The following is a 13,455-nucleotide window of genomic DNA, read 5'->3' as shown; positions in this document are numbered from 1 at the left end:
CTCACTACCGCTAATTATACCGATTTTGATTACTTCGTACGAGATTCGAAAAAATCCGTTTCGAAGGACCTTTTGCTGTTCAAAATTCGACACGATTTTTCGGATTATGCTGAAACGGTCTAAAAGGGTCTAACAGGTTCGAATGAAATTATTCAACTAACTTATTTATTGGCGCGCCAGTTCAATTTATAGCTATACTTAATCTACAAAGACATTCAAATCTATTGTTTCGATACACCGCGGTTAACAATTTCCAATGGATTCGATACAGAGACAAAGACGACGATGATGACACCTAACAATGTAGCGATGATGATGATGATGCCTGGTTGTGTTCTATTCGGTACTATTGTTTCGTCACTGTTGTTTCGTCGCTGTTGTTTCGACACTGTTGCTTTGATACTGTTGTTTCGGCACTGCTGTTTCGACACTATTGTTTCGAGACTAATCTGCGTACGCTGATCGACACAAGGTAGAGTAGCTCGTTACTGCCATCAACGATGGAAATTAATTTTCTCGAACACACATAAAGCAAGCGGATTGCAGAACATAATTTCGTAGTCCTACGTAAAAAATATGGTCGTGTCCTATACACAAATTTTGACGTGGGACTACGTCTAACCGGAATATATGGAGGGTAAAATGAAAACCTAAACACAGAACATGCAGGAAAAAATGAAAGATTTCGAATGCTTATAGCTCGAACATTTCGTACTGGATAGGAGAGATGTTTGCATCACTTGATAGGGAATATTTCTACGCATCTATCGCAACTAACAAAATGTTGTTTTTCATTAGATAAACAATTGAATAACTGTAAAATATTAGGCGTTATCTAAACGCCCTAACTGCATCGTTTTGATTGGCCCGATTTACGGTTTCCCTAACACAGCCATCAAAACCAAGCAGCCTTGGGGAAATCGGCATTGCAAATACATGAAAGTAGGGGGACTTTTGTTCTCATCGAAAAATGTTCCCTAACACAGACTTTAAAACCAAGCAGCGAAATCGGCATTGCAAGCACACGAAAGAGCCTAGAGGCGAGTGAACTGAAAAGTTTAAACCCTCTTAAAGCCAAAAAGAAGAAAAAGAACACACGAAAGTAGGGGGAGCTTTTGTTCCCACCGAAATGTGTTCCCTAATAGAGATTTCTAAACCAAGGTGCCTGGAGAAATCGGTATTTCAAATTCATGCAAGTCGGGGGTATTTTTGTTCCGACTGGAATGTGTTTCCCTAACACAGACTTCAAATCCATGAAGCGTGGGGAAATCGGCATTGCGAATTCATACAAATCGGGGGTATTTTTGTTCCGATTGAAATGTGTTTCCCTAACACAGACTTCAAAACCGAGGTTTCTGGGGAAATCGGCTCTGCAAATAAATGCAAACTGCGAGTACTTTTGTCCTCGCTTGCCTTTGTGCAGAGTGGAATATGTCTGTCCTAACATGATCTTCTAAACTTAGGAACCTGGGAAAATCGTGCAGCCACTAAAAGCGAATGAACTTCCCAGTTTCAAGCAAATTCGAGATTCGAGAAGTATGTACACTTTTGGGATGTAAACTTCAGAGGGAAATGTAAAATAAAATAATCGTTTGATAATTTTTTTTGTGTCTTTATTGGAAAGATTTTCAGCCTTAGGCTGGTTCATCAAACGTTTGATAATTCTTCCGTACATATATTTTGTTCTAGTCATCATACCAAACGTAAAAGGTCCGTCATTAAATTTACTTGTAACGAAGAACAATCAATCACAATAAATGAATTGACTTTACACGGCATTTGTTCATTTTTTTCACTCACAGAGCAAATATATTGAACTCAATTGAATTTGGAAACTGTTCCATTCAATCAAGAATTTAATCAATACAAACGAATGATTGCTCAGCTAAGGTAGTTCCACGTGAACCTTGCGGTTATATCATAGATATAACCCACTAATTTTTTTTCAAAAAAATTATAGGAGGTTTTGTCCAAGACACGACCGCATTGTTGACGTAGAACTACGCTGTAATTTAATTCAAGTCGCTTGTTTATTACTTCGGATATTATTTTATAATGCTACGAAATTCTAGAAATAACTGTTTAGTAGAATGGTTTGGTCGCCCTGAAATGGTTTTCTTTATTGCAGAATCAGTTGACGATAATTGATTGATGATTCATTTTTGCCCTCGTAGAACAATACACTAGCTGATCGTATGTCGCAATTTGTTTCATGTCAATGCATTGAAAATTTACCTCAAACGTTATTCCGATGGCCTCTTTCGCAATTGACATGTGCTCGGCTATAGTCGATTATATACTTGTTGCACCAGCACCATTATTCCACATCTCATAACTACATCGATCTATCTTTGACACCGCATGGAAACAACAACAATGGCAATACTTTCAAGTATCAAATATCATGCTACATGTTATTTAGTATTGCCTCAGTGGAATCGCACATCTAGACGTCGTTCGTACAACGTAAACCAACCAGCACCAAACAAGTGTTCAACATAGCATACATTGGTGGCTCGAAGCGCCTACCAAAAGACAGAATATTTGCCTCAGCAGAGATTCATTATTCATATCCTAGCGCAAATATTTCCCTCCCGCTATCTTCCCTCCTTGTATATATTTATCATCACGGCTGCGTAATTTGCACAACCATCTATTGTAGCATCAAAGAACTAGGCGATTGTTGCATCGCAACAGGGCCAATGCACACGGGAGCAGATACAAATGAGGTTTCGGTGCAGCGAAGATGTACTATTTTTACGTACGAGTTATGAAGCACGCACATACGCACACAAAGTCATATATCGATGACTTGAAGCAACTAAATATACGCACACTTATCTCCGTCTTGAGTTCTTCTCAAACAGATGCCCTATCTATTAATATTTTCGGTCTCGATTAGCTTAGCCGTCATCCTTGGTGGAGATAGTTTCGCTACCGTCATGCGAAACCAAATCACACCCAAATTCCAGAACAATTATTTTCTTGGTGAGTCGACAATAGTATGACTTGATGATTCTCCACACAATTGTGTAGTTCATAACCTTAATGGAATGGCGTCAGTTTGATGTAAAGGTTGCAATGCCAGAGACATCAGCGAGTAAGTAATTTGGTCGCGTCCACAGCAAATTCCACAGGGTGGAGTTTACTTCGCGTATATTCTCTTTTCGCTATCCCCCTTCGTTGTTTCCATTCTAGCGACTGCATGAATTGCCCGTTGTTGACAGCTCTGTTCGGGAAAGCACACAAATGAACAGAACAAATGCATGTGGAAACGGGAATGCTTCCATTTTTCATCAATTTAAACCATATACAGACTATGGGATTGTAATGTAATTTCCGATTCGATTGGTGTGCAAATCGTTAAAATCCGTTCGCAGCAAAAATAGTTATTAACGTTAACTTTATTTCATAAAAACGTGACCTGTTTTCTGATTTGGCACCCATAATGTAAGACGTAGTCCTACGTCAAAAAAATCAATAATATTTTTGAAATAATCGCATAATAAGGGGCGTAAAATGGAAATCTAGGCACTGAACATGTAGGAAATAATGCAAGATTTCGACTCGCTTATAACTTGATATGAATACAAGAAAAATTTGATGCAAACTATTTTATCCTTTTCTATTGACGAACGGAAATGGACGAGTCTATACATTGCGGCTACCACAGCAAAGTAAATAATGAATACAGCTGTTAATTTTATCAAACTTCAGCGACATGTAAATCAACACCAAAAATATGACAATCAGACTCTGCAAACCGGCGAAATTCAAGAACCTCATATAATCTGCATTCGAGTTACTAACTGTATCTATTGGGACTGTGTTATTACTGTTTCGTAACAATTGTTGAAAACAATTAATAACTAAAACGACAAGTTTACTTTTAGAGTGATGTTATCTCATTCAAGATTACTGAGGTTGTTTAGTTATTTAGTGGTATGAGCCAATCAACACTTGAAACATGTCACGTGTACGATAGTTAATTCTTTTCGACTTATATCCCGACTACAAGGCGTTCGGCTATAAACGTCCTACTACAGTCGCTCAATAAAGCAGTCGAGGGAATTAGAAGAGCAGCGAAGCATGTCATCTTCAATGTGAGAGCAAAATACTATCGCTTCGAAACCGACTGGAAAATCCCCTAGAGATGGGGGATTCCATGTTTTGCATCATTTATAAATAAGGGAAACTCTTTCCAAAGGTGGGTTGCACAACCAGATTAGTTACGGATATCTGTTCTGTGACATAATATAATTAGGAGTGGAATTCCACTATAACGTTTTAAAGAAAGAGAGTTAAACCGAACGAAACCTACAACCAAAAACTGGAGAGAGCAAAAGCAAATGGGTGGCGAAGCGTGAAATGTGCAACAAATTGTTGGTCGTTGAAACACAGCTGTTAATCAATCGGGATACGGTCTCAATTTGGTACCAGTAGTATTCTTTTTGAATACATACCCGGAAACATGATATTATGGGTTGCCTAATAATGAATATGAGTGTTGCTCCGTCCAATATTAATCACATTCGCGAATATCAAGATCATCGTAAGTATCAGTGTCATGTGCAATTTTGTTTATGTCGTTAAAATAGATAAGCACGATCTCTCAAATACAATGAGATAGCAATTCGCTATCGCATTTTTTCTCTCGACAGAATGCGCAAAATAAGCACTTGGTTCAATTTGACATTGAAAACTAATACGATCCTACAGATCACTTGAATCGGGTTCAATACACGCTCGATGCGCTACAACGTCTGGTGCTTGTATTGAAAAGTAATCAAGTTTGCAAAAAGGCCACTTTACCATTGTAGAGATAATTAATTTGTTCACAATTGGCCGATAAGAAGATACCATCAAGTACCGCTGACAAGTTTGAAAATATATATAAATCAATCATTTCGCACAGATAAGCCGAGGGGAGCGAAAACAATTCAAAGATCAAACCGATCTGACACTTTTCTCTATGCAAGTTATGCAAGTTAATCGAAAAAAAAATCAAAACGTTTAATTCATCTGAATTTTAGTTAGTCTCGAACAGAAATGACAATTCATCATGACATCAGAAACTAGAAACATGACAGTGGATCCAACCAGACTGGCTTTTTATTATCACCTTTATCAGATAGCAGTTAGCTCACTTCCTCCATCCAGAAAAGCTGTAAAACCTCCACCTGCGTTTGAACCGGGCTTGGAAACTTTTTCGGAATCATCCGTTGGTCGTAAAACTGACTCATATCGTTCAATCTTCCAATCTTTTTTTTGACGTAGGACTACGTCTTTCATTTCTGTATCGGGATGTAAGTTTAAAGTTTCGAAAACGAGAGAGTGACACTGGACCGCAAGGTTTTGAACGCTAATACCTCTTTTCTGGCTGAACGGAGTGGTATGATAAACATTTCATTCGAAAGACCAAGATTTGACCCGAAAACTTGTTCCAATAGTTTTAAAATTGCTTTGAAAACAGATTATTGAAACCGTAAAATACGAAATATATGACATGATGTAGTGAATATTTCACCATATCTAAGAAATCACTTTGATGGAAGCTGCGTTATAAAATTATTTGTGTACGAATGCCGCAACCGTTTGTCGTTTCTAATTGATGGGAAAGGGCATTATTTTTGCTGGGTAATTCCAAGGAGGAATCCATTCCTTCTTTAAGCGTTAATCATTCTGCTTCGGACCAACGGAATGGTATGATAATCATTTCATACAAAAGAGAAATATCCAAGAGCTATTTATTGACCCGAAAAATTGTTTCAATAGCTTAAAAGTAGCTTTGAAAACAGGTTATTGAAATCATCCGTATCCGTATGTAGCGCGCCCACTTGGAAACCCATTAATCATTATTGGAATGTGAGATGGTTTCGCTCTCAGGCTGAGCTACGAATATAATGAAAATTCGTCATTATTTTCTCTCGGACAGCCATAGGAGGTGTGAAGAAGCCACATCGCTACCGACCGGGAACCGTCGCTTTGCGTGAAATTCTTCGCTATCAGAAGCTACCTTTCCAGCGTTTGATTCGTGAAATTGCCCGGGACTTCACCGACCGACTCGCGCTTCCAAAGTTCCGCCGTTATGGCACTGCAGGAGGCAAGCGAGGCATATTGAGTCGGCCTATTCGAAGACACCAACTTGTGTGCTAAGCCACGCAAAACACGTCACATCATGCCCAAGGACATCCAGCTGGCCCGTCGTATCCGAGGAGAGTGTGCTCAAACAGTCGCGCTTCCGCTTTCGTCATTATTACCTTAGCATAGAATGAACGGCCCTTTTCAGGGACACCAAATTTGATGGATTAGAGTTCAAAAAAGTTTCAGCAGGTCGAACTGAAAGGAACATTTAGCGAAAACCGTGGTGTCGATGATAATTCGATACCGATGGATGCCATTGACTATGGATTTGATAGTGAAGAACACGATAAGCCATGATGTAGTGGATATTATCGGAGTGGATATTATATTACATATGGAAGAAATCACATTTATGAAAACAGCGTTATAAAATTATTTGTTCACGAATGCTGCAATCGATCGTCTTTATTGGGAAGTTGAAATTGTTGGGAAGGAGGTCTTATTTTTAATGTGTAATTCCGAGAAGGAATCCATTCCTTCTCAAGTGTTAATTATCCTGCCCCGTATCGACGATGATTTCAATTGTCGGGGCTTGGTGAATGGGTACTATTTGCGCTGGGAGGAGGAATCGATTCCCCCTTTGAGCGTTAATAATCCTTTCCCGGCTACGTCCACCTTTCGGTTATATCAAAGATATAACCTACTTCTAGTTTTGACGTAGGACTACGTCTTTCATTTCTATACCGGGGTGTAAAATCAAAGTTTCGAAAACGAAAGCGTTACGCCGGAGACCGAGATTTTGAGTGTTAATAGCTCCTAAACATCTGAACGAAATGGTATGACAAACACTTCATTCGAAAGATAAAATGTTTACGCGTTCTATACTTATTACTTTCTGATCCAAAAACTTGTTTCAATAGTCTTAAATTTGCTTTCAAAATAGGCTATTGAAATCACCAATCGGTATATAAGCGAGCGCCGCTCGGAAATCCACTCAGTTCTAATTGAACAGCGATTGGAGCATGTTGTCGCTGTTGTGGTGAAGCTCTTCATTTATCATGAAAGCGCGGATGAACGGTGTCACCAAGAGCCTGTTTGTGCCAGAAGGGAATCCATCAGGAGGAGAGTGATGCCACAAACGGTTCCCCGGGAAGATCTCGAAGCAGCCGCTACACACACACACATACACGCGCGGAATTCTTTCCGTTTGGATGCCATTCAGCATCGAGAAAGATCCGGAAAATAATCTGCCAGTTCCTCTGGGAATTTAAAAATACATTTATGTGAAAGAGTTTATTTGAATGTTTTCTATCCATGTAACACTGTGACCAAATATGTTTCAATCAAGTGCTATTAACAGATGGTTATCGAGTTAGCATTAACCACTGGTGGGCTTCCAGTATCGAGGTAAATGTGGAAATATCTAATCGTTACTGAAAATAATCTGCCAGTTCCTCTGGGAATTTAAAATTACATTCATATGAAAGAGTTTATTTTAATGTTTTCTATCCATGTAACACTGTGACCAAATACATTTGGTTTTGTGATTTTTCAATCAATCGTAATTAACAGGATAGCTTCTGAAGATTATTCTTCCCCATCAGTAGGATATTTCCGTATCCAATATTGAATGCATAAAACCTTGTGCCTCCAACGTAACGCTCTCGTTTTCGAAGTTCTCCAAATATTCATTCATTCAGAATGAATTCAGATTCAACTTCAAACAAATGATCTCTAAATCAACGATAGTCCTACGTCACCCTTGCGGTTATACCATAGATATAATCCACTTCCTGTTTTGACGTGGGACTACGTCTAACCGGAGTATATGGGGGGTAAAATGAAAACCTAAACACAGAACATGCAGGAAAAAATGAAAGATTCCGTATGCTTATAACTCGAACATTTCTTACTGGATCGGAAAGATGTGTGCATCAATTGATAGGGAATATTTCTACGCTTCTATCGCAATCAATAAAATGTTATTTTTCATTAGATAAACAATTGAATAACTGTAAAATTTTAAGCGTTATCTAAACGGCATAACTGCCTCATTTTGAATGGCCCGATCTACGATTTCCCTAACACAGCCATCAAACCCATGCAGCCTTGGGTAAATCAGCATTGCAAATACATGAAAGTCGGGGGTATTTTTGTTCCGACTGAAATGTGTTTCCCTAACACAGAGTTCAAATCCATGTAGCGTGGGGAAATCGACATTGCAAATACATGAAAGTCGGGGGAATTTTTGTTCCGATTGAAATGTGTTTCCCCAACACAGACTTCAGAACCAAGGTGTCTGAGGAAATTGGCATTGTAAATTCATGCAAGTCAGTGGCATTTTTGTTCCGACTGAAATGTGTTTGCTTAACACAGACTTCAAAACCAAAATGTCTGGGGAAAATCGGCTCTGCAAATAAATGCAAGCTTCGAGTACTTTTGTACTCGCTTGCCTTTGTGCAAACTAAAATATGTTTCCTTAACACGGTCTCCTAAACTTGGGAACCTGGGAAAATCGTGCAGACACTAGAGACGAATGAACTTTTTAAGTTTAAATCCTTTATAGTATAAAAAGTAGAAGGTGAAGTTTTTGATTCATGCTAGTCGGGGGTATCTCTGCACCCGCATTTTTTTTGCACTCCGAAATGTGTTTTCCTAGCACGGATTACAAAAGCGGGTACAAACACAACGCTTTGGCTCGGTTATTCATTATTGTATTGAACGATATACCTTCATATCTTGCGCTCACTGAATTCCTACGCATACCATTTGATGATTAGGCAAAATGTTGTTAACAATTTGCAGCGATAACGCCTATTGATTAAAAGATATGCGTTCGATATACAAGTCAAAATCGGAACAGAGTGCCTGAGTGCCTTCGGGAATTGTTTCATTGCATAAAAAAATTAACCAATACAAACAAATGATTGATAAGCTAATGTAGTCCCACGTCAACCTTGCGGTTATATCATAGATATAACCCACCCATTTTTTTTATTCCAGACATCTCTACTTGTTGTGCAATTAATGAGCCTTAACACATCTTCATTTAGCGCCGTTGAAGGCACACTCTCATCAGAGCAGGCCATGCCCACTGTTTCAAGTCGTGCCCACGAATAGCGACATCGAGTGTTTATCACGTGAAACTTTAATCGCCATATCGCGCCAGCTTACGCGATGGCGTGACGGTTGATAAAAGCGGACCCAGTTTATCAAGAGACGATTGTTGCAATTTATTAAACAAACGAAAGATGGTGATCTGCAGAGAGAGGTTGCAGTAAGTTATTTATTGCATATGTATTCACCAGCGTTGCAGAAGTGGAGTAACTTTTCTTATCAATGTTCTGATGATCATTTCCATCATTAGCATTAGGCAAACTTCCTGTAGACATAATCGAGTGGGACCAAAACCGCCGTCACTTGGTTTGATATGGCTCGCAAATGAACAAGCGTTACGATTCTGGGAATTATTGGACTGTTTATGGTTTGAACATTGGGGGAAATAATTTTGGGGCAACAAGGACGATCTTTATAAAGCGGGTTCCGGACCATTAACAACTAGCTGCGTATAATAAAGTTCGGATGACGAATGCCGCTCTACATATACAATGATAGAAATAATACGAAATAATAATAATAATAATCTATACGAGCAAATAGAGCAGCGTAATGTTGAAGGTACATATAAATTTTAATTTTGACATATGTTTTTGATTTCTCCCGTTCTGAATCATATTTCGGACACTTTGTTCTAATATCTTGAAATGCTTCATGCACTGATGATATAACTATCAAATTAATATCACAATTGCTTCTTTAGAGTAATTCCTTGGTTTCACTATCATTTCACATAACAACTACATTTGAATTATAACATAATCAGTAGAAATCTTACAACACTACTCATTATCGTTTGTGTTTGACGTTTCCTTAGCGTGAGCACGTAGAAATTACCCATTCATAAATATTTAAATTTCTCCCGTGTTTCATCAGTTCTCATCATCGTTAACAGTTTATTGTGATTGCTTGGTAAGTGTTTCGCAGTTGACTATGGTGTCTATTCTGTATTTCAATCGATTCGAAATATTTCGAACGACTTGGTAAATTCCATTCCCTGTTTCGTTCGAGGTGTTTTCAAATTCGAATACCTTTCGTTCGGACTGTTTTGTTTTCGAACATCTTTCATTCGAATCAAACCAAACGTCAAACCCACTTTGTTTATGAAGGAGTGAATAATTTCCGCAGCGGATGAGCGGTGAACTGCAAAAATGTAAGCTAATTTTTAATCATTTTTTTCTTTAAATTAATTTTAACGTTCAACAGGGAAAAAAACAAAAACAAAACAACCACTAAAAATCAGTTCGAGCGGATTGTGCTGCTTCTGGAGCAAGAACCGGACATAGCAAAGGGTTTCTCCCGAGGAAATTCCGGACCCTACTGGGATGATCTGGCGGCAGAAGTCAATAGTTTGGGACCGCCTATTCGCGATGGAAGTGGATGGAAAAAGGTATATACTAAAACGAATCCGAAACATATGTTTATAGTCTTATTTTTGCCCTGGTTTTCTGTGTAGGTTTGGGCGGACTATAAGTCCGGATTAAAGCGAAAACTCGCTCACAACAAACGGGAGCAGAGGGCGACAGGTGGAGGACCCAATAAAATTATCAATTTGTCCGAGCTGGAGGAGCAGGCAGTTCTACTAACTGGGTTACTTGCGACCGTGGAAGGAATCCCGGGTACCTCATCTCATGGAACACAGTTGGGTTCGCCTTCGGGTGAACCTCAAGCTGCAGACCAGGAAAATTTTATATATTATGGTACTTCCGACGAGTGTGACGGTATCAATAATACCATTCACTTCCAGCCCTCTCAGCCGAAAAAATCCAGACCTTCTACCACGAGGCTATTAGAGCTGCAAGTCGAGCAACAAAACAAATTTCACACCAATGTGAAATCCCTGTTAAAAAACACAAACAAGAATTTGAGTGATCTGGTTCATTATCAGCGCCAATCAGCTCGAGCGATTCTTTCCGTGGATGCCACACTCAAAGAACATCTGAGTGAACAAAAACGACATAACCACGAGATGGAGAAGATCGCGCTGGAGAAATCAATAGCGACAAATCCTTGAAACGCAGATTGCGTATATTTCAGAACATTAGAATAATGTTTCAAAATATCAGTGATCTGATTTTTTATCTTTATATTGTAACTCAAGTATAAAAAAATGAAAAAAAGTTCTAATCGTATTTTTATATCTTTCCATGGAAGAAAAATCTTACTTAATTTTTTCTTTGAAGTTTGTTTGGAATAGCATCAAAATTATATAAACTTTTTTAAAATTCACGAATTTCGCCTATAGTTTATGGAACTTCCTTAACCCCTTCACGTACAACATTGAACTTCACTCGTTGTTTCTCGATGTGAAATAATTACATAGCTTCAGGCATATGATGAGGATACCGACAACTGAAGATTATAAAATTTCCGTTATTTAAAAAAAAATTGAATGAGCTAAAAATATAAAATATAATTTGAATATTATAATTAAAATAAAAACGAACGAGTTAGTACGTAGTAATAACTCCTTCGTTTTTATTTTAAACACAACATGTATTTGCTCATCATAGGGCACCCATGTTAGATACCCACACTCAGCAGAGTAGCGGAACGACTCGAAGTGCTCGTTTTGGGCCGTGCTGTTGGAAATTAAATCGTACAGCAAGGGGTTAAAACAACGCAAAAAGTATTAATAATGGTTATTTGAATACTTGGCCTGCTTACGAGAAATCGATAATGACATGTTCTCAAAGTGTTGGCAGGAATAAGAGTAAATAATTCTGCCGAAACCATAGTTAAGTAAGGAAGACACTTCCTTTTCCGGTGGTTGTTATTTATTTGAGCATTTGCAAACAAGTTAGATGAAATTTAACAGTCATAAATATTAATTTAAACAAAAGTTTATTATGTAAACAGCTGCATAACATATTATAACTACTGAGAACGACCAAATTCTAAGCATATATTGTGAAGTGCACAGCATACATTTATAATTTGAGCGCATTTAGTAGGATTGTAGTGAAGTTGTCTCGCGCCAAGGATGCATCTAAACCGATTTTTTAGTAAACCGATTGTCCGCTCGACGATAGCACGACCCAAGGCATGCCTGCGATTAAAATCGCTCTCCAAACTCCCTTCCTCCGCTGCTCTGAATGGCGTTACTAACCAAGGTTCCGATGGATAACCAGCATCACCTGAAAATATTTTATCACACAGTACATACAAGTATACTAAAATATTGTAGTTGAACATTACCTAGAATCTTAGTATTAACTTCACCATTTTGGTGAAGCTGCTCAAAGTGAGTTCTTGCAGGGCTTACACGCCATATATGAGAGTCATGATTAGATCCCTGGAAGGTAGGATCAACGAAACGAATCCTTTGCTGATCGTCACAAACCTATGTTGATAAAAAAGAGTATTTGTTCATTGATTTGTTAATTCAAATACTAATAATACTTACAATCAGAACGTTGAGACTATAAAATCCCTTCCGATTAAAAAACAAATTTCGATTCAGCTTAGGTGGAATAATTTTTACGTGGGTTCCATCCAAACACATAATAACACCCGGAATTGATGTTTTCTGATAGAAGTGTAGTTTAGCACGCCGCTGTTCGTCTTCCGTCATATTTAGGGAAATCCATTTCTTACACAGTGTCCGCTCCAGAATGTTAAGCATTTCAGTCAGCACCTTGGAAAATGTGGGCTGTGCTATGGCAATGTGATAATCTTGCCCTGCTCCATGTTGATAATTTCCTTCAGCAAAGAATCGCAAACATGCTGCGAGTTTCACCTCCGTGGATAGACCACCTTTCCTTGTGGTAAGGCAGTTCTCAATTTCCTCTAAAACGTACCGAAAAGCTTCCTTACTTAGACGAAAACTTTTGATGAATCTGAATAAGGGCAAAATTAATCAATAAGAGAAACAAACATGGGATTTTTGAGACGGATACTTACGCTTCATCAGAAAGTTTCATGAAGTCGGTTGATTTTCGGTGGTTTCGCCGATGGTAGCAAGGCATTCCAATTTCTTCTTGCTCCGCCAAAATCGGTAACAAAACGGAATCCATTGAACGAGAAAATTTTCTCACAAATTTCTCTTAGGATCAAAAATTAACTGAAATTCAACTCGCACTCGCCGCTATTTAATACGGTGTTTCTTTTTGTTTATCGGTTTTTGACAGATCGATGCATATTCGAAATTTTCTAACACTTTCGTTCGAAACGAGCAAAACGATTGGAATAGGGAATGGTAAATTCGAAAACGATCGAAATATCACTTTCGAACGAAATAGAAATCCGTCGGAA

General features: G+C 38.4%; 2 protein-coding genes across 2 annotated transcripts; one reads left to right on the top strand and one right to left on the bottom strand.

Moving 5' to 3' along the window:
* The first annotated feature begins 10,206 nt into the window (after nt 1-10,206).
* LOC129768473 (uncharacterized) lies at nt 10,207-12,275 on the top strand. The gene is made up of 3 exons (XM_055770157.1): nt 10,207-10,354; nt 10,408-10,591; nt 10,658-12,275. Coding segments are annotated over exons 1-3 (744 nt in total). The 5' UTR covers nt 10,207-10,352; the 3' UTR covers nt 11,216-12,275.
* LOC129764177 (putative nuclease HARBI1) lies at nt 11,725-13,455 on the bottom strand. Its single transcript, XM_055763024.1, has 4 exons — nt 13,105-13,455; nt 12,608-13,040; nt 12,400-12,544; nt 11,725-11,783 (listed from the first exon to the last, which is right to left on the bottom strand). Exons 1-4 carry the CDS (start codon nt 13,215-13,217, stop codon nt 11,725-11,727), a joined length of 750 nt encoding a protein of 249 aa, XP_055618999.1. The 5' UTR covers nt 13,218-13,455.

The sequence above is a fragment of the Toxorhynchites rutilus genome, chromosome 2, assembly GCF_029784135.1.
Source record: "Toxorhynchites rutilus septentrionalis strain SRP chromosome 2, ASM2978413v1, whole genome shotgun sequence".
Taxonomy (NCBI): domain Eukaryota; kingdom Metazoa; phylum Arthropoda; class Insecta; order Diptera; family Culicidae; genus Toxorhynchites; species Toxorhynchites rutilus.
Note: the sequence above shows the minus strand (reverse complement) of the source record. Positions and strands in the feature narration are given on the sequence as shown.